This window comes from Dermacentor albipictus, chromosome 5, assembly GCF_038994185.2.
Source record: "Dermacentor albipictus isolate Rhodes 1998 colony chromosome 5, USDA_Dalb.pri_finalv2, whole genome shotgun sequence".
Lineage (NCBI taxonomy): Eukaryota > Metazoa > Arthropoda > Arachnida > Ixodida > Ixodidae > Dermacentor > Dermacentor albipictus.
In genome coordinates, this window is record NC_091825.1 from 78294489 (window position 1) to 78320000 (window position 25512).

Here is a 25512-nt window from a genome sequence, read left to right on the forward strand (position 1 = left end):
CGTGAAGTGCAGTCATAATTGGTAACAGAGAGAAATTCCCAAGTCAAGAAATTTTAAGAGGAACCTGTCAAACGGACACCAAAGGAAGATATTGTCATACAAGATGAAACTATTACACTTCTCTAACAACGAACTCGTCATTCGTAGCGGAAACGAGGCTTTTGTTAGCGTGAAATTTACGAAAATGGCAAATTTCAGTTATGCCACCTATTTTGGAATACGGCACACCTCCTTATAACGTCAACACTGCCCGATTGACAGAGAGTGGCAGAGAGGGAAGTCACATGGGGGTTACGTCAACTCGTACCTTTCGGCCCGGTCGTTTCAAGCTGAGGAGCAGCAATTTTCTATACAGCATACAGTGGCACACAGGAAACGATAATATCCTTCTAAACGAACAATTTATCAATCTAACTCGGTTGAATACTTTTTTAGAGTTCTTTTAACCTCCTTCGTTACTTGGTACCAAATTGGTTAGTTTGCCTTTCATCATCATCACCGACCTATTTCGTTTTTGTCTACTGCAGCACGAAGGCGATCTCCCAGCGATCTCCAATAATCCGTATATTGCACTAGCCGATTTCAAGCTAAACTTGAAAATTTCCTAATTTCATAACAGCGCCTAGTCTTCAGCCATCCCGACTGCACTTCCCGTTCCTTGGCAGCCATTCTGCAAGTCCGATAGACAACCGGTTATAAGCCCTACGCGTTAAATAGCCTGTCAAGCCTTGCCTTTAAGCCTTCTTAAATAATGAACTGGGAAGCAATTAGCTTAAACATTAACCCCGTATATGAAATCGGACGCATGCGGAACTGCATGGAAGTCGCTTAAATGACTCCTAAAGCACTCTGAGGACGGAATGTAAGCGAGTGGTTTCTCTCTCGCCTTCGCTACCTTCCCCGCTCCCTCCTCCTCGCCACGTTTTACAGCGAAGCTGTATATGGCTAGCCGATTCGTGCGTCCGTCTGTCCGTATGTCGGTCGCCTGAACGCCGAAAACTCCTAATGCGCAACCCCATGAGTAAGCTAAAAAAACAGAGAAAAAGATAGGCGCTTGATTAGCCAACACCACCTAGATAGCACAAGGCCTGTTTACTACGATCCACACGCCACGCTACCTGGCCCGAAATTTCCATTGACAAGGCTGGCGTGATGAAAGCGGTGACGTCAAAATCATTGTTGCCTACTCGGGAGCATCCCCTTTAGGTTCTATGGCAGTCGGGCCAGGTAACATGGCGTCGTGGATCGGAGTGAAAAGGCTTTGTGCTATCTAGGTGGTGTCGGATTAGCTGCGCCAGTCGTTGCTCTCCGCCGCAGCCGAGCGCGTGCACACAGTTTCTCTCCGGCTCCGAAGTGAGTAGGCCACGCGTCATACGTACTCCTGAGGAGCAGGCAGCTTTCGATTAGCAACGTCGCCAGCAGAACCGGGAACGAGCTCGTCTACGCTGTGCCGATGCTGCAGCCCGGGCACAAGAACAGGCTCCTGCATCCGAGCGCAAGCAGCAACTCCGTACCGAGGATCCAGCAGTCTACTAAGCCGTCGTTTAATGAACCGTCGGGACTAACCCAATGATAAACACCGGGGCGGCACGTTTCAGCTTCGCTGGTTAACCATCTGTACGAAGTGCTTAGGCGGTGTTTTTTGACACACGTACCTACTACGTCAGTACCACTCTTTTCCACGTTTTACGAGCCACAACCAGACAAAACCACGACCTGATTAGGAGGCACGCCGTAGTGGAGGACGCCGGATTCATTTTGGCCTCCATGGGGTTATTGAACGTGCACGCAATTCTAGTTACACGAACGTATTTTGCATATCGGCCCCATAAAGATGCGGTCATCGCGGCGGCAGCGATAGAACCCGCGATCTCCAGCTCAGCAGCGCAACGCGAAGTAACCATCACACTCTGCTTATCAGGACTCCGCGCTTTTCGGCAACATCCTGTGGCCGCCGCACGCGAAAATAAAACGGGCTGCATAAAGTGAAATCTGGGGAGGGGGGATATTCTGTAAGAGTCCACCTAGTGGACTGTCCATTTCAGCCACTGCTGATTGGATACAGTTGTACGAGCGAGGAGGATACGAGCGGCTCCAGCCAATCAGCAGCGGCCGAAATGGACAGTCCTCTAAGACTCCTACAGAATACCTCCCCAGGTGACTGCGCACGACAGGCAAGCCGGACAACAGAAAGCTGAGCTAGTTGGTAAGGATTCATTATGCAAAAAGGTGAGGCGTGCAGACAGGACACAAGAAAAGAGAAGTGGCCAACACGAACTTGTGTTCTTTTTGCATAATGAAGCTGGACGACATGACAAAGATGAGCGGGCGTTCGGCTGCATGGGGAAGCGAAGGATCTTGAGCAAATGCCACGCGGATCGGAACTGAAGTCCCTGCCACACAGGCCAATAGACAGCTTTTACTTTGCTGACATCACGTGCGTGGCCCTGTTTGCGTCACGACGTGCGAAGAAGGGATGGAAAAAAAAACCTGGAGGCGGCAGCATGCGATTGTTCTTCGAATTATCGGAGATGCATTAGGATCCCTTCAAGTACGTAACTGCCTTGGTTATAAGGTTCAAAACTGGGTAAGTTGGTAACGATCCATTCTCAACAGCAAGAAACAGAAAAGCAAAAGAACACGTCGGCAAGCGTCATGTGTTCTTTTGCTTGGCCCTGTCTTAAGAGGTGCTGTTGAAGACACATCACTACCGTCACCTCTCGTGCAGATTGGCGCCAATTTTCTGTACACTGTTGGCATCGTCCGAGACAAGAAGTGCACCAGTGAAGTGCGTTTCGATTACCACCAGTTGGACTTGAACATTCAGGATGCAGCTTCAACGTGTCAACGTACCACACCATATTACACCTTCATTTTGCGGTTATTAATAAGAACAGAACGTGTGTGTATTCGCTCCTTCTCGGCAAGGAAGAGGCTGGTGGTCTCTCTCTCTCTCTCTCTCTCTCTCTCTCTGTCTGTCTGCCTGTCTGGCTGTGCGTGCGTGTGTGTGTGCACGTGTGTTTGTATGAGCGCCGGTAGGAAATCCATTGAACTGGCATCCATATACCGAGCGGAGGCCGCAGTCGTGGAGAGCGTTCGCCCTCTCCTCCTTAGCGAGCGTGTTTCGAAGACACTATAAAAGACCGCCCCCACCCCCCTTCAACTGACTTCAGCCTTCAGTGCAAGCTAGAGTGTATATCGTTCTCCGTCAGTAAGCTTGTAGAGCTGACCGCTCCCCAGCGATGCAATTAACAGTTATTTGTTACTCGTTACGTCGATCGTCTCGCGTCTCTGCCCAGGCCCCTCCCTACTGGCCAAGAACCAGACCACTAGGCCCACGCTACCTCCACAGTTCTGGGCGTACAGTTTGTAACAACGGGTCGAGAACAACATAAAAAAAGCAAGTAATAGATCATAAATAAATTGGAGCATATACAATGGGTACAAATAAAAAACTATAGAAATAAAAAAACTATAGACAAAGAACATCAGTGCATTAACGACTAAATACAAAGCCGGCATCAGCGTTCAGTAATGAACACAAAAAAAGAAACTTTCCTGATTCTTAAACAAGCAAAAAAAATGCAAACAAGCAACAATAATCGCAGCCTGGGAGTACATGCAACGGGCATTTACTCTGTTCCTCCTGCTTTTCCTGCTCCTCTGTAAAAACGGTGACTTCGTCGTTCTGCCTTTTTCTTGTAGAATAATGCGGCGATGGCCATCCTAAAATTGAAGGAACGGAAGCGTCGATTAGCAGGGAAATAGCATGACGAAAAAAATCAGTGGTGGTGAATTGGTGGTAAATGCAAAAGAAAAGCGTTATTATTACGTCGCACCTCTTTCAAGTCTCGAATTCAAGAAACCACGTTCACCACATTTCCAAAGTGTTGCTCAGGAGCTCATTCGACAACACACACGGGTACAAGAAAAAAATCCCTACAAGTTGTCACAAAGAAAAGACATGAAGCCCATGAGATACATGACGTACACATAAAGAAAGACACGGCGTAAGTTATCAGCAGCAAAAATTGAAAAACAGACAGTGAACATATCCTAATTACCGAGGTAAAAGAGTAATGATGGTTCTACATTAACAATAACAAAGAAAACATGTACAAACATGAGATGCGAGAAATATATCTAAAATGCGATATAAATTGCAACAGTAGTAATTGAAATACAGAGAGTGTAGAAGTAGCAATTACCGAGAAACAAATATAATGATACTTCTCTATGAAATAGTGACAAGGAGAACTTGTATTCACAAAGCAACACAAGAAAGGAAATGGCATGGTAAACTTAACTCTCACAAAGGATAGCGCTTCCAATAAAATATTTTTTTAACACGCACGCTATGCTTATCCATGCCGTATGCCGGGCTTATATTGACTACGCTATTCAATGACTAAGGTTGCTCATAACAGGTCTTACCCCCGTATTCAGAAATGTAACTTAAGTTGAAGCCCATGCTTGACTTGATGAAAGTGACGTCTATCGGGAACGCACCGAAGGAAACGCAGTGAGCGTCTTTGGGCACTTTAACACCAGGCGTCATGTAAATGAAGTCAAGCATGGGCTTCGACTTACGTTGCATTTCTGAATACGGGGGTTAGGTTCTTTGAGTGAACTATTCCACAGAATTTTAAAACCGACAGCCCACAAATAAATGTCATGAAACATAAGGCAGAGCTACTACAGCTGCAGCCGAACAAATGTGCATCGATTAAAAACTGCCGGAAGCCAAACTTTCTTGCGCCCAATGCGCTGAGCCTCAGAGGTCACGTGCTCGGGATCGACACTTCGAGGGAAAAAGCGATGGCTTCACGGAGAGTTCGCTTGCCAAGGCTATCGCCGTGACGCAATTGAATTCTGGGGTTTCACGAGCCAAAACTACGACTTGATTATGAGGCACACCGTAGTGGAGGACTCCGGATTAATTTTGACCGTCAGCGGAGGGCAGTCCCAGCGCACGCGACACGGGCATCTTCTGAAATCTGCCCCCATCGAAATGCGGCCGCCGCGGCCCGGATTTGATCCCGCGACCGGCGTGACGCATTGCTTCCTCCTGGTTGACTTCCTTCGTCAAAGGGCTATCGCATTTGAATATCTACAATTTGTAAATTGCAAGGTGCCGTAAAGTAGTCACCTCTAAGCTTAATTAGTGCAACTTCGTTATCTAGACTATTATGCATTTCGATTTTTTGTGCATGTCCGCCTGTCCGAGCAATCTAGTTCATGGATTACAAATGTTCTATCTGTCACGGGCAACATCTTTATGTATATTCTGTATAGGTCAAAGTTTAAGACACCTGATAAATATCGGTGTCAAAGTGGAGAAAACTTGCCTTGATTCCAGTCGCCCGCTTTCTGACACTTCTCGGACACCATTTTCCTGTGGTTGCTTCGCCTCGGCACTGGAAACACAGTCGTCAGTCGGTCGCCTGCAAAGGAGGTGCATATGGCGCGGAACAGAAAATGTGGCAAGTAAAAAGGGCTTGATGAAACGAAAAGTGTACAGCTCTCCAACCTGTTAATAACCTCACGGGAGCGTCGACCGACGCGTCGGTCAGCGCCGCGGCGCGGAGCGCCGGTACCAAACTAGCGACGACCTGCGCATGCGCACGAAGCATACTGGAGTCCGAGCGTCGCGTGCTAGGCCACTCCGGTAAGCTCCACCACGGCCCTCACTGCTTATTCCATTCCAGCGCAAACGAAAATGCGTACGTAACCCGCCGTGGTTGCTCAGTGGCTATGGTGTTGGGCTACTGAGCACGAGGTCGCGGGATCGAATCCCGGCCGCGGCGGCCGCATTTCGATGGGGGCGAAATGCGAAAACACCCGTGTGCTTAGATTTAGGTGCACGTTAAAGAACAGGTGGTCGAAATTTCCGGAGTCCTCCACTACGGCGTGCCTCATAATCAGAAAGTGGTTTTGGCACGTAAAACCCCAAATATTATTATTATTAAAATGCGTACGTAGGCGTTTTCCATGGTATACAATAAGCAGTTTCAAGCAATGGACGAGCTGACAGACAGTAGAGCTATTCCGGGTTCAGTGGCATAGCGTTGCAGACGATGCTCCCACACGAGAGCTGAGCGCGCATGTGCACATGTTGAGCGAGCATGCACACATGCGCGCGCAGAGTCCCATTGTGCCAGCGTCGTCTGCTAGGCTATGCTAGTGAACCCGGAATAGCGCTGCTGTTTGTCAGCTCATCGATTGTTTGAACGCTACTTACTTCTGCAGCTACGCTCAGTAACGCGGCGCTGACCGACGTGCCGATCGACGCTCTCGTGACCATATTTAAATATTGTAGAGCGTTTTATACACTTGTCCTACAGACGGAACCGTACCTTCTTCCCAATGTACTCGCTTCGGTTCCTTCTTTGTGGCGATTTTATGGTCGTTTCCACCAGCCGCGGTAGAGCCATTCGACAAAGGGCATTCTGCGAAGATAAGACAGCGATATAGAAATACTCCGTAATAAACGAAGTGCATGATGAACGGCTGAAGAAAATTATCAATAATCAGGTATTTTAGACAAAAGATTATTTTTGGCAATGTAAAGGCAGTAGCGTTGGTGGTCGCCCCGATACCGCGCGATAATCTGTAATGATTATCGACTGTAATCTGTAGTCTGTAATCTGTAATACTGTAATCTGTAACGTAACTGAAGTTATACGATTATATGATTAATGAACCTGCGGCGCACTCAGCCGGTCGACGTGGAGCGCCTCGGAACTGGTGCGCCTGGACAGTGTCCCGCTCCAGCTCACAGTGCTTGGCGGTGCTCTCACTTTTGAGCTGGGCGCAACGAGACCGATATCCCACAGAATGTCCCGATCACGTCGCTCCTCCGATTGCTCCCAGAACTGTCAAACATTCGGCCTGAAATAGGCTTTCTTCGGCTCCACTCTCGAGAGGGATCCGCGTCGAGTTTGGCGCTGAAGGGGAACCAATCGAGAGTACCATTGGTGCGCAATGGTCCAGATATGGAATTGAAGCAGGTTACTGCCCTAGGTAAGTCCCGATACTCGAACCGCTTTTGAGGCATTCGTCCCCCTACGTGGAGAAAAGTAACGTGCACGGACGTCTCACGTGTCCTTGTCTCTCGAAGCACCTTCGGAGGGCTCCATCGGAAAGTTTGGCTATACACTGGAAGTTGTGAATTGCTATGCAAAAAGTGTCGTCATAGCACACGTACTTTGTAAGGATGGATTGTACAAAAGCAAATATAAAATGAAACGAAATGTTCTGATGCGAGGAGAGGCGAGCTGCCCTCTCCAATCAGAGGCTCTTCTGTCTCATTCCTCGACCAGCAACTGCGGGCGACGTTTCTCCCATGCATACCTTCTCTCGTATTGAGGAGCCGTGAGCCCACGTGACTCTCACGTCAAAACCCCTTCTTTCTTTTCTTCTTTTTTGGTTCGAATGCCCGAAAAAGCCCATACAGGCCTTATGTACGGCTGGTTCAATAAATCAAATATAAAGTACACATTCAAACAGGTAATGCACAATAAAGTAATACAACAGAAACGGCAAAAAAAAATTAATAGCATTACATGTGCCAACCTAAAACAAATTCATGAACATATGGAATTGCAAATTATGGTAAAAAAAGGTAAAGCACAAGGAACACACTGGTGTCATGATGAAAAAAAAAACAAAGAATCCTGGGCGTGTGTAGCGTGTTACAAGATGTTTTGCCTTTTCTAAGAATTCATCGTGATTAAAAGTTGATACGATTTTATTTGGTTACGTATTCCACTTTTATATACCGAGAAAGTGGTATAAGAGTGGCAAGAACGAGTTGCACCCTCAAGTTGTGATCCACGCGCGAGAAGATGCGGTGGAAGTGGCTAGTGTTGCATGCTTTGAAAGAAGGGAGCACATTGTTGGATCTAGTCTATCGATTGGGCCCTGTCGAGTTTGGGGTTACGGGGTGGATAAACACGCCTGGAGTTTTGATAAAAATTTTTAATACCACAGTACCTGGTCATTCTTTCCCTCTCTGTCCATGCCTCCGTTGGAATTCCAACCCCGAGAGGATCCTTCTACGCGGGCGCGGAATGTGAGACCTCGCGCTACGCGGTGGACCTCCTCGTTGAGGTTGGTTACGGAGGTGTCGGGGGACGTGTGAGCCGGGAACAATATAATGTGTCGTTCCTACGTCTCCTCGGGGGTGACATAGTTTGCGTTGGCTTTGAGTATAGCCTCAGCCTTCGGCGAAGTTCTGCTTTGTGCATAGTTTCTGACCGCCGTCTGCGAGTCACTGAGTACGTATCTGCAACTGGGGTTAACGATGGCTAGGACTATCACCACCTCTTCCGCTACCTAGGGGTTTTTGCCGCGTATACTACATGAACTGACCAATTGTTTGTCGGTATTAAGGACTGCCACTGCGAAAGCACGTCGATCCTAGTATTCTGCAGTGTCTACGAACAGCGCTTCCTTGTCCCTACCGAAGGCTTGTAGTAAAGCCTTGGCTCTACTCTCTCTTGGACTCTGATTGAATTCGGGGTTCATGTTCTTAGATAGATTAGCCACCTGGAGCTTTTCCCTGGTCGCGCTTGGAAGGGTTGTGTTGTCGCCGTGCTGCTTGTGATAAGTTATACCGAGTTTGTCCAGGATGCTCCTGCCTGTTCGTGTCTTCGCTAGTCTCTCGAATTGCAAGATTTGGTGTGCCTCAATTAACTCTTCGAGCATGTTGTGGACGCCCAGCTGTAGCAGAAGTTCCGTGCTGGTGCTGTCTGGAAGGCCCAGTGCCATCTTGTGTGTTCTTCTAATGAGGGTGTTCAGTTTGGTATATTCGGCCGCGTACCAGTTGTGGTAGGCGGCCACATAGGTAACGGGGCTAATAACGAAGGAGTGTATGAATTTGACGACGCTGGCCTCCCTCATACCCTGGTGTCTGTTGGCGATTCTTCTGATGAGCCCCATTGTGTTCATGATCTTAGTCTCCAAATGCCTGACCGTTGCTCCGTTGGTGCCGTTGGATTCTATGATGAGTCCGAGCACCCTAATCTGCTTCACCCTGGGTATTTCTTGTCCGTCTTTGGTGCGTATGCAAATTTCTTAGTAGGCAGCATGCTGGATGTAAGCCTTGGCGAGGTCTTACCCTAAGCGTCGGGCGGTAGATGAGGAGTTCCGATTTTTCTGGCGAGCAGACGAGACCGGTTCCGACGAGGTACTCTTCCACCACCTCGACCGCGGTCTGTAACCGCTGTTCGATTTCTCCGTTGCTTCCCTCGCGCACCCAAATCGTATACAATGTCATCCGCGTATATTGTGTGATGCACTCCCTCGATGGCGTTGATGCGCTCGAGGAGGCCGATCATATTGAGATTAAAGAGCATCGGCGAGATGACCGAGCCTTGCGGGGTGCCGACGCTGCCCATATTCTTGTCTTCGGATGCGAGTTTGCCCAGCGTTAAGGAGACTTTCCTGTTTGTGAGGAAATCCTGAACATAGCTGTGCGCTCGGTTTCCTGGATTAAGTGCGGTAGTGCTGGGTAGTATGGCTGCGTGAGCTGCGTTGTCGAAGGCTTTGATGAGGTCTAATCCTAGAATGGCCCTGGTACCTCTTGTCGTGTTGTCGAGTATCTGGTGTTTGATTTGAAACATTGCATCCTGCGTGGAGAGATGAGCTCGAATGGTGTCCGGATACGCTTCGACGTCGTCCAAGTGTGCGTTGATCCGGGTGAGGAAGGCGTGCTCCATCAACTTGCCGACGCACGACGTAAGAGATATTGGTCGAAGGTTGGCGCCACCTGGGGGTTTCCCTGGTTTGGGGATGAGCACCATTTTTGCTCTTCTCCATTTGCCGGAGATGCATCCTCGTGTCCAACAATTGTTGATGTACTTGGTCAGTTCGGAGTTGGTCTCATTGACCAAGTTACGAAGGGTCTTATTAGTTAGGCCGTCCTGTCCCGGGACCGACTTGCTGTTGATCTTTTGCACAGCAGCCCCGATTTCCGCCTCGCCAAAGTCTCTGTCCAGAGAGAAGTTAGGTTTTCCCGTGTATACCCGGTGCTGAATGGTCGGGTCCTGCGGGGCGTATCTGTCGCAGAGTTCGGAAAGGATTTCTTCCTCGTTCTTGACGTGTGTGTGTATTATCTTGCGCATGGTTTCTTTATGCATTGCCTCGGTCTTGGTCGGATCTAGCAGGTGTTGGAGCAGGCGCCATGTGTGACCGGTGCCAATCCGTCCGTCTATCACGCTGCAGATCTCATCTCATTGCTGTTTACTAAGAGTTCTGCCGTGTTATTCTGTTTGTTTGTTGAGCAACGCTATGCATTTCCTCAACTTCCTATTGTGTCCTTATTTCTGCCACCTGGGTTGAAGCGATCGTTTGGCCTCCCACATGTGCACCAGGCGGCTGTCGATCTTCTCGACGGGAAGTTCTGGCGTCACGGTCTTTGTTACTTTGTTGACGTCAGCCATCATTCTTTCGGCCCTTGGTTGAATGTCTGTGATGGGCGCGTGCGTCATTCCGACTCGATTCTTGCGGAACTGGTCCCAGTCTGTCCATCTGAAGGTTTTATTGCGTTCGATCTTTAAATTCTCCAATAATTTCGTTTCGAGAATTCTGTGGTCACTACCAAGGTCTTCGAACGTGTTATTCCAACTGGCTCCTCTCGTGTTCTTCACTAATGTTAGACCGGGCGTGGTGTCTCTTGTCCGCCCGGTTCCCATTCTGGTAGGGGCGCTGGGGTCGGTGATGAGTGTCAGGCCTGTCTCCTGTATATCCTGCCATAAAGCCTTGCCTTTGGCTCTCGTATAGGCGTAGCTCCACGCTCAGTGCGAGGCGTTAAAATCTCCACCGATTAGTAGGGGATGGGAGCCCGCAATGTCGGTGGCCCTCCTAAAAAGGGTTAGGAAGCGTTGTCGTATGTGCGCGGCGTTGCTGTACAGATTGAGGATAAACGGGCTAGATGGTTCTTGCTTTTGGGTATGATTTCTACGAATACTTGTTCAATCTGCGCTACCGGCGGTGGGACCGCGAACGCGTACGGCTCCTGGATCTGGTCCGGGCCGGTCCGGGTGTGCGGCTCCGTGATCTGGACTTTCTCGTTCTCGAGAGGGACCTCGAGCGCGAACGGGGCCTGGTCTCCCACGTAGGGCGTCCAACTGATTTCCTCGTAGCCTCCGATGCTAGGAATTCTTCTTCCTGTTGTCATCGTCTTTCCCAACGTCGTCTCCTGACTATATACGGCGTCTTGAAACGAGCCTTGCAATTATTATAGGCCGTTAAGTGCTCCCCAGCAAAGTTGGCAAAGGGGGTTGCACTGGTGGTTGAGACCTGGGTTGGCCGTGCCGCAGCCTCTACAGATGCGGTCCTGCGGACTGGGACACACGTCCATGCGGTGGCCCTGTCTGCCGCATTGGTGGCACAGGTCGACTTGTTTTCTGTACAATGCGCACCTGATGAGTGCGCCTCCGTAGCGGACGAAGGAGGGAACTTTCAGTCCGGAAACATGGCATTTTTTGTGTGTGTAATGAAGTGGGCTTTTTCGTTTTGGACAGACTCAAACTTGCTGAGAAGGAGCGACGGGTGTGGGCTCCAAACAAAGACTCATATTCCATTTTACAGTGTGCGAGCACGCGTGGGCAGTTTTGCCCGCTCTGCATTTCACAGGAATTTTTCGTGCGGTTCCTGTTTGCTCACTGGGCGTGCTAGGCCACAGGCAGCATGTGACGTAGTCGTGCTATCTGTCACGTAGTGTTTCCCTGTGTTTTTCCTGTGACGTAGTCGTTGCAGACGGGGAGAACGGGCTTCGCCGAAAAGGAGGACGCACGGACTTAAGATTGAATAATTGGCTAATTTCACGCGGCGTAGTACTTTGCTAACACGATTGCCGACACGTGACCTGTACGCACCGCGATTGTGTCTGCTTGCTTTGTCCAAACCTGGCGAGGAACACTTTACGCACTGCGGAACAATGCAACGAAGAAAACAAGATATTCCGCTTTTTTTTTTATGTGCCTATGCCACGACCTGATTGGCACGGCTTATTGGGGGGCTCCGGATTCATTTTGGCCGCGTGGAGACCTTTAACGCACATCTAAATCTATGCACACGGGCGTTTTTTTTTTGTTTCATTACAACAAGGAATGCCAATATATTTTGCAAGTGATCTTGAGGACGACTCCGGCGAGACAGGTTAAACTTTCATGACTTCGCCTACTACTTAGGCCGCCTTAGCACTGACCCCACCCAATTCCGCAATCAACATACTTGGTCTAAAATTGCTGATTAAAAAATTTATTAGATAGATTTAGATAACCTAAAAGCTACACTGATGTTTACGACACAGCTGGTAATTTCCACCATTGCTGTGAACTTTGGCCAACGAAAGTTATCCTTTTGTTTCGAATCCCTCTTTATAATAAATGGAGAATATCATATCACCGAAACACGTGGTATAGTAGTGAGGAAAAAGAAAACAAAGATCACGTGCACAAAAGAAATGTTTGCCTTACCTAGGGGGCAAACCTTACCTTTTTGAATTGCGCTAAAGGCTTTGCCATTATGTCTATACACACGATTAGTGCCAATACGGCATTCGCAAAGAAGCTCTAACATTCGGGCATTTTACAATGAAATCGTACACGTTGGCAGGTATGTATTAGATAGGAGGATCCCGTCCCGATACCCGCCGTGGTTGCTCAGTGGTTATGGTGTTGGGCTGCTGAGCACGAGGTCGCGGGATCGAATCCCGGCCACGGCGGCCGCATTTCGATGGGGGCGAAATGCGAAAACACCCGTGTGCTTAGATTTAGGTGCACGTTAAAGAACCCCAGGTGGTCAAAATTTCCGGAGTCCTCCACTACGGCGTGCCTCATAATCAGAAAGTGGTTTTGGCACGTAAAACCCTAAATATTATTATTATTATCCCGTCCCGATGTAAAGCTTCCTTTTAAGCGTGCAAAAAAAAATAAATTTCACGTTCAGAACCGCATGTACAGGATCGGGAACTTGCCTAAATCCCAGTCTTCTTCTTCGTAATCTTGCTCCCCTGGCTTGTGGTCGCGTCGCTCTGGTACGGAGTGAGCCGGCCTGATTAGGCGCCCTGCGAAAATAGATTACTGTTCGAGAAATTGGGCCAGTTTTGAGTTCGCTCCTTTTGTAATGCGCCGAGTATGTACTCAAGTGAAAACTGCGATAGGACACACCAAAAAAGAATTATTTCCCTCTGTCGTTCTTGTATGCGGTGTCCTATCGTGGTTGTTAGTACTGTACATTACTAAGTTGCGGTGAGAACATTGCAAGATGAACACAAGAGATGTTCTTTCAGCCAGGCTTCTGCTCCGAAAAATCGAGTGCTGTGCAGCTGAGAGAAGCAGAGCACAAAATAATAATAATAATAATAATAATAATAATAATAATAATAATAATAAATAATAATAATAATAATAATAACCTTCTTGATCGATAAGAGAAGAAACCGTCTTTTAGTGTGAAAGCACTATACTAGCATACCAACCTGGATTCTGCCTCTGTCTGTGTGATGCCTCATCACACGCGCGTTTCGCGTGCACAGCCTCTTATTCTTTTCGCCCACATGCGTGCGTGTGGAATAAGTATGAAAAGTGAATTCGGCATCGTCGTCGGAACTGTCTAAAGAAGAGACTCGTCGCGCCACGCGCCGCGAACAACTGCGAGCTCGGCAGCAGGGGAAGCGGGAGCCGGCCGACGAAGAAGGTGTGGCCAAGCTATTGCGACTGCCGCCATGACTGCAGCAACAAAGAACTCATGGCGCTGAGGCGTGCCAACGGCACTGCCGAAGAACGGCAGAAGCGATTGGAGAGAGAGAAAGAGATAAGATAATGCAGAGAAAGGCAGGGAGGTTAACCAGAGGTAGTTCAGGTTGGCTACCCTGCGCAGGAGGAACGGTTAAGGGTGACAAAAAGAGAAATAGAGTGGAAGGGGGAGACAGAAAGAAAGAGAGACAAGCACGAACAAAGCGCGTACACTACAGAACGGTAGAGGGCGATTGGAGAAGAACCGATAGCACAAGCGTGCCAAGAGCGTTGCCGAAACGGGTGAGCAACGACCACGGCGACAAGCCCGACTATGCACACTAGCATTGCAAGGCCAGGGAACATGCCGTGCAGCGACGGCTTTCGCACGACATTCCGTAGTTGGCGCCAGCATAGGAGCTGATGGCCCGCCTTCCTTAAATGCCACAACCCCCGCTCCCGTGTCATTCGTTCATTAATTCATTCATCCATTCATTCGTTTCGTATCTTCTTTTCTCGCTACGCGGTGCGTTCCCAAGAGCGCTTTGCGTACTCTGCGTCTCACGGGAATCGCCCGAGTTCAAGCTGCGTGCTGCCTGCTTCTGCGCAGATGGCACAACGCTCGTGACGCCCAAGCACCACGCCTCTGACGTCATGTCGCAAACGAGCCGTGATTGGGACATGATAGTAATAACATGAGCCACGAACTGCGCTTGTCCGTTCGCAAGGCCCTTTAAAATGGAAAGCACTAGGAGAGAGCATTGCGCAACAGTAGAGAAGCCGGATGAATAGGCCTAACACGCGATCGTCAAGTCAGAGCATGCGGTAGGGTTTAGTGCTCCCGCTCCGCACGCACATCTGCAGCAAGGCGGCCGAAAAAGTGCGCACCGATTAAAAAAACTACCGGGAACCAAACATTCCCGGCCAACACGACCAGTCCCAGAGGTCAAGTGTTGGGCTTCACGGAGAGTTCGCTTGCCAAGAGAGGCTGCGTGACGCAGTGCCCATCCTAAAACGTTGCCTATACCCGTCGAATACGGCTGGCCGAAGTCCTGTGATATGCACTCACCTCTCACGCTGCGCGGCCGTCCACGAAGTGTCAGGAAAGCTGTACCTCTCCCGTCAGCAGGATGACCGGTCGTGGAGGAGCCGTAGCTCGCACGGGGCTTGTGGTCGCCGGAGTTTGAGCGCTCCTCCTGCGTTCGGACCCCAGTGGCAACCAAGAACTCGTGACGACTTCTGGTGGGTCGCATTCGGCAACGTTTGCTTTCCGTGACAGCGCTCGCTGAGCGTGCGTGCCGAATGGACAATGCGAGCGTCGTCAGGGAAGCATACTGGACGAAGGTGTCGACGCGGTCTATAGCTGTATACAGCCGGGGACAGAGGCTTGTGGAGCGCTTTCACATTAAGAACGTTGAATTCCGCCACGACCTGTGCCTCCGACTTCCAACTTATAAGGGTCAGCTGCATATCCCCTCGCTCAGAATTCGCACGGAGTCTATCACTTAGCTCGAGCGAAGCGCCATTAAGCGATTGGCTTCTAAGTCAAATGGCAAAAAAACAGCCACTAGAGAAATCCAGAGAGTCGTCCCCCTCCTCCTCCCTATAAATGCTGCGCTAGCCCTTCTGACACACTTTATATATATATATATATATATATATATATATATATATATATATATATATATATATATATATATATATATATATATATATATATATATATATATATACGCGTTGCGCAGAAAAATTTGTACGCTAACAAATTTGAGCGTAAAGTGAGCCCTCTTTCACCGCAGTTCTACATTAGTTTCGGTGAGCCCCCTATACTCCTTCTTGATGGCACTCTGGACCGCCCCTAAAGCCGGCCGGGCATCTTAGTTTGCATTTCAGTGAGCCCGTGTAAGGAAAATCGCGCGGTTGCGTCCGTCTGCGCAACACTGCCGACTTACCAGGTGTTCGTCATTATTCGGGATCATGTGCCGTTCCTAATGGATATTAATAATAAAACAATATATAATAGCCAAAGAGCAAACCTAGCTCGAACTTTTCCTGCGGTGGCGCTCTCCAAAATTGCTATGCTCTTAACTATAGTGTGCTCGTGGGTCCGCAGCTTTACCTATGTCTAACGAGCGTAATCAGTCGACAATCCAATCTACTATAGATACTGCAGTACATTCGAAAGTCGATAACGACAGCCACGTCACGGAATGCCTCCATAGATAGCTCTTAAGGCAGTAACTTAAGCTGCTTGGCCTGTAATACTGTAATCCTTAGCAGCACTAAAAAGACAAGGAGTGGTGTAAGAACGAATGCACCATGCGTTTTCATTCGAATGTATGTCCTTGTATTTAGAAGTCTAATCAGGTTCGCAGCTAAATTCTTTATCATACAAGAGTTATGTGACTACTCAAGGACGGGCGTCCGCAAAGACGCTCCTGTTTGCATGAAATAATGCACTAACTTCAGAGTTTAAAAAAAGAACATCAATCCTGTAGGGTGTAGTGTGCCACAAACACGATATGATTATGACACCCACCCTAGTGGGGGACTAATAATTATTTTGAATGTTTGGAGTTCTTTAATGTACAACCAATACACGAACTTCAGATCGTGATAATTTTGTTTCAGCCGCCGACGGCAGATTAGCATGACGCGAACAAGTAAAATACAGTGCTGTGTGCCGCGACATACTATAGCCGTAGCACACAATGGTTCTTACACGAAAAGAAAGGGAGGAAAAAGAAGCAACTTATTTGCATCATGATGCATCAGTGCGTACCTCAATAAAAAAAGAATATTGATTGGAATTTACTTTCGGGACAAACCGTATTCTTACACGATTTGGTATAACGAGCAGACTTGTATTTACAGAAAATAAAAAAGTAACCAGTTAAAAAATACATTCTTTTAAAACGCCGTTTGATTGCAGTCGCTAGTTATACTGTGCCCCGAAACTAACACAGCACTTACTAAAAAAAGCAATCGCTTACATTTACGTTACATTTCCCTGAACTTTTATCAACTTTGAATAATTACAGTGAACGAGCCGGCTTGGCTCTTTTAGTGCGCCCTTTTGCAGCCCCTTCACACGTTGTTCTGTCATCGCAAAGTTGCTTCTCAATTTTTTTTCCCTTCGAACATCATCTCTCGTTGAGGAGTGCGTCATCGGGGAGTGCGTCAATTGAGGAGTGCTTTCGTAATCGGGCAAGTACTTGAATGTCCCCGGGGAGTCTCTAATCACATCACGCATTTACCTCGATTTCTGGATTATTAAGGCTCTATTCGCGATAATATTGGCACTTTAGAGATTCTCAAGCACTAATCTATCACTTTCACTTTACTTAGTATTTGCCTTTAGTGTCCCTTTAAGTATATACGGGCGCAACCAAAGACGGCATGATGACAATGGCATGACGATTGTGCAATGATGAAGATGTTATATGACGAAGACGTAAAATCTGACGATGACGACGGCACGAACATCGAGTGATGGTGACGAGACCGTGACGGCGACGGTGTGACAAGAATTGGATGACGAAGCAGGAATGACGACTACGAAACGACCACGACGGCATCGCGACGGCGGCATTTGCAACACACTCAATCACTGTAGCTTCGAACACAAAAGAAATGCACATACGAAGAAAAATATGCAAAGGACAAATCATGGCAGGCCAGAAGAACTAACAAGGCGGTGAAAGTAATTCGCATTATTGTGAACAAAGCGGGAAGAAAAAACCCGGAAATTTATTGCAATGCGCGCAGGGGCGCCTCGCAGAAGCACGCAAGACGTCATCCAATGACGATGTGCTAGTTAAGAATGCAGGAAATTTATTCAGTTCCCTAATTCCTAATGGAAAGAACGAGTACGTAAACAATCAGTGTTAAACTGATACCCATTTCGTCAATCCGTCATCATGACAACGAATACATGACGAGGACGATGGTCTGGCAGCGGCGTCAAAACAACGACTGGATAACGGCATCACGATTAAGATGGAATGACAAAGAAGGAACGACGTCGATGAAACCACGAATTTGGTATGGCGACGACGGCACGACGAGAACGGGATCACGCGATGGCGTGACGGCGGCCGTATAATGACTGTACGATGACGAATGTATGACGATGACGAATATGACGATGACGTATGTATGACGATGACGAATGTATGACGATGACGAATGTATGACGATGATGGCATGACGGCTGACGAAAATCAGATGACGACGATTATGCGACAACGATAGCATGACGGCGACGACTGTACGACGATGATGTCATGACGATGACAGCGCGTCAACAATAGCCAGACGAAGATGGCACATACCCGGTGCCATGACAACGTACCCAGTGGTACACATCCAACAGCACACATACCCATGGGTACGTGCTACCTCCGGGATCGGCCTGCCACTCCGGAAGTGCTCCAACGCCTTCCTCATTCTTTCTTGTTGTTGCAAATCTCTCATCTCTCTCTCTCACCCTCTCTCTCTCTCTCTCTCTCTCTTGAAAGCAGATTGCTCGCGCACGTATTTGAAATGTTTATTTAAACCCATATAAGACGGCAGAAGGCAAAATTTATGGTGTATATGTAATTACGGCAGCCTTCGCGTCACTGTTTCGGCATTATGGACGAAACTGCAATATTACAAAACATCAAATACTACTAGTTCAGCGGTGGCGTGAAGCGGAAGTAGAACACCGGGATTCTAATATGAAAGTCGTAAGTTAGGATCCTCGTCTCTACCACTACATTTTTCAGGCTTAGAGTGGCACCTGACACCGGCAAAAAAAAAGAAAATGGCGAGGACCAGTGGGGTTATACACTAGTGAATGCACAACCAAATTAGAAAGGCCCACTAATTTTCAACAAACACACTCCCCCACCAGAACAGGAATTAGCCTTTATGGTGCCAGTTCTCGGCCCCTACCTCCCTCATGACTCCTGCAATTAACATGTGGCCCGCAGTCCCCAGCGGCTGAGGAACGCCTGACCAAGGCGGCGATCAGACCTAGTACGCGGCAGAAGTTGCTTAGAACCTCTGCATCAGGGCAGGCCGCCACTGGAAACTGAACCTGGCAACATTTACCGTGCGAGCCTTCTCGAGTGAGGCTATAGCTTAGCAGGGCTCTTTGAGGAATTGTTAGGCATTGCCTGAGATATCATTGGCCTTATTGGGCTTAGAAGAACTGCTGAGGCTCATTGATACAGTGCTCACCAACGGCTACGTCCTCTGTTACAGAGATCCTCCAGACAAGAGAAAGTATACGCGGTAGGATTTCTAACACATTAGGACATAGCGGACAATCTTGATTACTTCTACAGCATTAATGACAAATATACGAGGACGAATCAGAAAATATTAGCCCCTATTTTTATTAGGCAAAATAAGGTACAAAAGGGTAATTACAAATATGCGCACTATTCTACGTACCTTACACTATTTTCCACACGGTCCCCACATCGGTTCAGACATTTGTCCCGTCGCAGCACTAAATGTGAGATGCCCCTGTCGCCAGTTATCGACGCGCGCCGCTTCCCCAAATGCTAATTGTCGTGCAAGTCATCACGGCCTTTGGCGAATTCACACCACCACCACCTCACATTTCTCAAAGCGAGACACCTTTCCCGATACGTGGGCTGCATTTCCCTCTGGATTTCGATGGGCGTTCGTCCCTTGCTCCATAGAAAACTAATCGCACTTCCTTGCTCGTACGCCGTGAACCTTTGAAGCACAACCTTCATCTTCAACAACTGACAGCAGCGCCGTGCCGCGGAGTTACCGGCAGATAAGGCCGGGCCGGTCCAAGAAGAATCCACCGCTGGGAATGGATGTGTTGAGTTCGCATTTACAACCGTAATTTAGCTAAAGAAATGGTAGGCGACCCTAATATTTGACTCAGATGTCTCTTAGTGGCACTCGTACCTCTGCGTTGGTGTTCATTAGGTTAAGCGAGCGAACGTCTTTCCCCTGACACGATACGCAGGCGAGGGGAGAGGGAGGGCGAGGATGGATGGATGGATGGATGGATGGATGGATGGATGGATGGATGGATGGATGGATGGATGGATGGATGGATGGATGGATGGATGGATGGATGGATGGATGGATGGATGGATGGATGTTACGAGCGTCCCCTTTGGAACGGGGCGGTGGGTTGCGCCACCATGCTCTTGCTATTATACTGCCTAGTGTCCTACCTAGGTTAAATAATAATAAAAAAAACATTATAAACTACCACAACCAAATTTAGTGATCCCCTATTGCGAACTGTGCTTTTGTACGTCTCGGTCTTTTGTCGTTTCCCTACTTCCACCAATCCTCCAATCGCCTCTTACTAAAAGCGCAGCGCGCGCCATCTGGCAGGACGCGCCCTCTCTGGTGCTGACGTCAGTGCATGTAACGCGCGCGCGCGCAGCTGTTGCGAGCAAGCGAGCAGGTGAGCGCCGGGAGAAGAGAAGCGAGAGAGGAGGGAGTGACGTCACATCTGCTCTGCAAGGAAGATGTTCAGTCTATGCCAGGCAATAGTTTTCCATTAATTAGCCCGTTAAATATCATGCCACCTTCTTGTGTGGGACGTCATTAGTGACGTAATTACTTCCAAGGTCGCTCAAGCATACTATTATGTGCTGTGGTGTGCGGCAATCAGTGATTTCTAATTAATTCTAATTATTCCCGACACTTCAGTAACTCAAGTTGTAACTCTGCTCCGATATCGTATCTATGAGGAAACCCATAAATATTGTACTGTAGTCTTTTTTTATTTTTTATTTATTTTGAAGTTCGTCCCCGGGCGTCTCAGGAGGTGAACAAGAAGTGCTGCGCAGGAAACAAGAGTTTCACTCTATGCTCGTGCCTCTAAAAAACAGGGGTAAAGACTTTCTGATTCGCCCTTGTAGATTAAATGTGGTACAAGCCTACGCTTCAAACTCCATTCATGATGATGAAAAAATAGAATAGCGTTATGAAGATGTTGAATTAGCAATGAGAAAGGTGCAAACCCCCTCCCCAGCGTGGAGTAGCAGGCTAGAGGCACTTCACTCAGGCCGACCTCCCCACCTTTCTGCCATTAAACATTCTCTCTCTCTTTCTAGTTAAAGGGAAGCTGAAGCGGTCACCCATGAAGTCATGGGTGACTTCAGTGCAAAAATTGGGGAAATGCAGGCTGGGGAACAAGCAGTTGGCAACTACGGCATCAATTCTAGGAACACTAGAGGAGAGATGTTGGTAGAATTCGTGGAAAGGAATAGACTCCGATTAATGAATATCTTCTTTAGGAAGGGCAGTAACAGGAGATCGACCTGGAAACACCCTAATGGAGAAACAAGAAGCGAAGTAGATTTCATACTTTCTGCCGATCAAAGGATAGTGCACGATGTAAAAGTGTTAGGTAGGGTGAAAGGCAGTGATCATAAGTTACTGAGTCTAAGATTGCTCTCACTTTGAAGAGAGAAATAGCAAACTTAGTCGAGAATAACAGACCAAGCTAGACGCAGGAAAGGTGAAAGCAGACGAATTCAGGCTGGTGCTCGCAAACAAACATACAGCTTTAGAGCAGAAAGATGAAGATGACATAGAGGTAATGAATGAAACCGTAACTATAGGGTCACTTCACAAGGAGCAATTAAAAGGCAAGGCACCAAGGCAACCAGTCAGTAAGCTTTTTCAAGTAACAAGGCGCCTAATAAAGAAACGAGAATTCATGAAAGTGTCTTGCTCAAGATATCACAGTATTCGCTAAACTGTCAAAGCTTATAAACAAGAAGAAAGTAAGCGATATCCGAAAGTATAACGTGGGAAAGATTGAGGAAGCAGAACAAACTGGCCTCAGCATGAAATCGGTGAGAAGAAAACTTGGCACCCGAAAGGGCAAGCCGTACGCAGTGATAGACAAGCAAGGTAATGCTACCAGCAATGTTGATGTTATAGTAAAAGCAGCAGAATAATTATCTACTAAACTTATACATTACCCAGAGCACTCAGGCAACCTTCATTGGAAGTAGCGATGAACAGGATACAGCGCTTCTTTTTATAACTAGTGATGAAGCTAGAAGAGCCTTGCAAGACATGTCCCGAGGATAATCGGCGGGAGATTTAATAACAGTATATTTAATCAAAGATGGAGGAGATTTTATGCTTGAGAAGCTTGAGGCCCTTTATATGCAATGCCTCACGACTTCAAGTATACCAGAGAAGTGAAATAATATCATGATTATACAACCCATAAGAGGAGAAAGGTAAAATAATTGAAGAGTTATGTGCCCGTCAGCTTGGTTTCAGTATTGCATACAATATTCACAAAAATAATTTACAGTGGAATCAGGACAACACTTCAATCAACCAAGAGAACAGGCTGGCTTCAGGAAGGTATATTCTACAATGGGTCACATCCATATCATCAATCAGGTAATTGAGAAATCTGCGGAATACGATCGAGCTCTCTATATGACTTAGATTATGAAAATGCATTTGATTCCGTACAGGTACCAGCAGTCATGGAGGCATTGCGTAATCAAAGAGTACAGAAAGCATACGTGAATATTATGGCAAATATCTACAAATATTCCACAGCTACTTTATTTCTCCACAAGAAAAGTTGAGAACTACTTATCAAGAAATGGTTCAGGCAGGGAGACAATATATACAATGACATTCATTCACTGCAAGTTTCGAAGAAGTATTCAGGACATTAGACTGGGAAGGCCTAGGAGCGGTGATTAATGCCGAATATCGCAGCAACCTTCGGTTTACAGATGACACTGTCCTGTTCAGCAACACTGGGGATGAACTGCAACAAATGATTGAGGACCTTAGTCGAGAAAGTGTAAGATTATGGTGAAAGATTAAGAGGAAGCTTTAGCTCCGGTACTACTGTCTAAATAGATGTAAAAGGAGAATTCGTTTTTCTCGACAACTACTGCACCAAATTTGACGGAGTTTGCTACATTTAAAAGAAAAACTTAAGATCCAGTGACTGTTGGCTTTTCATTTTTGATTTAGATCATAATATTTTATTAAAGACTAGCAAAAATCAAAAATTTTCAGTAAACGAAACTATAAAGTTTACAACTCTTTAACTCAGCAAGGAAAAAATGACATCAGAATTATGTGAATTGTATTTGATAGTACATCTAAAGCGGACAAAATTGATACGTTACATATGAATCTAAAAAAATTAAATAATATGCAAATGCAGCATTTGCAGAACCCCTGTACACAACGTAACAAGTTCATGTAAGATATAAATTGACATACTGAATTAGTCTGCTTTGAACGATCAAATGGATGCCGTTTACAGAACCACGATATCTTTTCTTAATGCAGAGCTATTAATTTATAAGCTTCGTGCATCTATATTTCTCTAACTTTCGAATTCTTTAATATTCCTTCACCAAAATTCAGGTCCTAAATCGAAATTCCGCTTCTAACAGTCACTAGCATTCATTTTTCTCTCTCAAATGCAATAAATTTCATTAATATCGGTCCAGGGGTTATTTCAGAAAAGTGTTTTTGCGTTTTACATGTATTTGAATAGGCCACTTCGGAGTTGGGCCCGAGCTAAAGCTTCTTCTTAACATGCAGAAGACAAAGGTAATGTACAATAGCCTGGCAAGCAAACTAGAATTCGTGATCCCCAGTCAGCCTCTAGAGTTTGTGCAGGAGTATATTTATCTAGGTCAGTTACTCATAGGGGACCGTAATCGTGAAAAGGAAATTTACAGAATAAAAATGGGTTCGAGTGCATACGGCAGGCATTACCAATCCCGACTGGGAGCTTACCACTGTGGTTGAAAAGAAAAGTGTATAATTATTGCATTCCACTGGTGCTAACATATGGGGCATAAACTTGGAGGATAACAAAGAAGCGCGTGAGCAAGTTAAACACCGCGTAAAGAGCAATGGAACGAAATAATGTGAGGAGTAACGTTAAGAGACAGGAAGAGACCGGTGTGGATAAGAGCGACACAGGGATATTTAATATTCTAGTTGACATTAAATGGACACTAAAGTGAAAAATGATTTCTTCTGCATCAGTGAATTACCATTGTACAACACCAAAAACACCATTCTTATAACGCTAGGACGTTTGGTAAGCCAGAAAAAGCGCAAGAACGAAATACGGGGGGCGACGCCTACTTAAGTTCTCGCACCTGAGGGCTGTGACGTCTTGGGTTTTGATGGCATCTTCTAGGGCCTATTAATTATATATAGTGGTACAGATTAATTACATTGTGTTCTAAAGGAACCAAATATTAATCATGGCAAGTTTCGGGAACCCTTACTCAGCCAACGCGGCCCAAATGCGAAAACATACTTTGGAATCCCTGACGTCACCCTGACGTACCGGCGCTGGGGTTTCGGCGCGAAATTCAAATACTGATACTTGGACCTCCATTTTCTCATAAATATTCAAACTATTTTTTTAAATGACTGCCTACAGGGTTCTCAAACAATGCTTCATTAGTCTAAACTGATTTATTGTTTCGACTTAGTGTCCCTTTAAGAGAGAAAAAAATGGAGCTGGCAGGCCATGTAATGCGTAGGGCAGATAACTGATGCACTGGTTATCTGCCCTAAGGATCCATCGACCCTTTTAGAGTGACAGAATGTGTGCCCTTGGAAAGGAAGCGCAGTCGAGAACTGCAGAAAATTTGGTGGAGTGATGGAATTAAGAAATTTGCAGACGCAAGTTGGCATCACCTAGTGCAATACAAGGGTAATTTGAGATCGCTGGGAGGAGCCCTCGTCCTGCAGTGGATATGAAAATAAGGTGATAGTGATGAGGATTATGATGATGACAGCTTCAGATGCCAAGGTTCGCCTCACAAACACTCGCTGCTGACACGCTGTTCATTAGGTTGGAGCAAATGCTAGACGTGTTGTGTCCATAGCGGGCAAGGCATCGATTCCCCAGTCTTCCAGCTCTCCAGCAACCACTTTTGCGAATCCCTGGTCGCCCTCTGCCCTCCCTGCAGCGTCCTCAGCGCGACGAGCTTTCAACGACGTCTTACATGTTGCCACCCTTCAGCAACACGTGTGTTGTACTCCTTTCCGAGTCATCAACGTCATACTTCGCATCACCGTCTTGACGCCACAAGCGTAAATTCTCGTTCCCTGACGCCCGCAAACGCGTACCTCGCTATGATTTCTTCTCTTAAATAGTTATACGTTATAACTGTGCAAGGCGCTTCACGTCACAGCACACAGTAATTCAACTAGGCGTGTGCAAAGTTAAGCCCGATACCTTCATTCCTTCATCTGCAATTACTTCATTGAGTGTACGTGCGCGCATATATAGTTTGAGCTACTACTTCTCAACTTGCAATCCTCCTTCCTACTTCCCCAGTGCAGGGTAGCCAAACGGGTTCAGCCTGATTAACCTCCCTGCATTTCCTTAATCTCTCTCTCTCTCTCTCTCTCTCTCTCTCTCTCTGGCTTCCGTACTATACTGCATATTTCTGCTCGTTTTACAGCACCCCAGTTAATTTCCTAAAACAGCTTCAGTGTGTCTTTACTCCGCACCACACCTGGGGAGGTATTCTGTAAGAGTCCACCTAGTGAACATGCCCGTTTCGTCTGCTGTTGAAGTGTTGATTGGCTGTGGCGCCTGGCTGCTGCGTAGTCCAGCCAATCAGAACTTAAACAGCAGACGAAATGGACATGACCACTAGGTGGACTCTTACAGAATACCTCCCCTGTACACAATGTCTATGCAAAGCTTAGTAAAATTGGCTACCACAATTCTTGTCTGCAGCAG

General features: G+C 47.0%; 1 protein-coding gene across 4 annotated transcripts in view; it reads right to left on the bottom strand.

Moving 5' to 3' along the window:
- LOC135921182 (uncharacterized) overlaps positions 1-25512 on the bottom strand; it is a 72153-nt gene that overhangs the window by 44998 nt on the left and 1643 nt on the right. For all 4 annotated transcript variants that reach the window (XR_011514494.1, XR_010570485.1, XM_065455491.2 and 1 more), the window contains exons 3-7: positions 14815-14941; positions 12986-13075; positions 6357-6449; positions 5349-5444; positions 3637-3726 (exon numbers count right to left, since the gene is read on the bottom strand). Coding sequence is in view for 2 of the 4 variants with exons in the window: in XM_065455491.2 (XP_065311563.1) it covers positions 3637-3726; positions 5349-5444; positions 6357-6449; positions 12986-13075; positions 14815-14941 (496 nt within the window). In the remaining 2 variants the exon portion in view is untranslated. The remainder of the gene's footprint in view (positions 1-3636; positions 3727-5348; positions 5445-6356; positions 6450-12985; positions 13076-14814; positions 14942-25512) is intronic.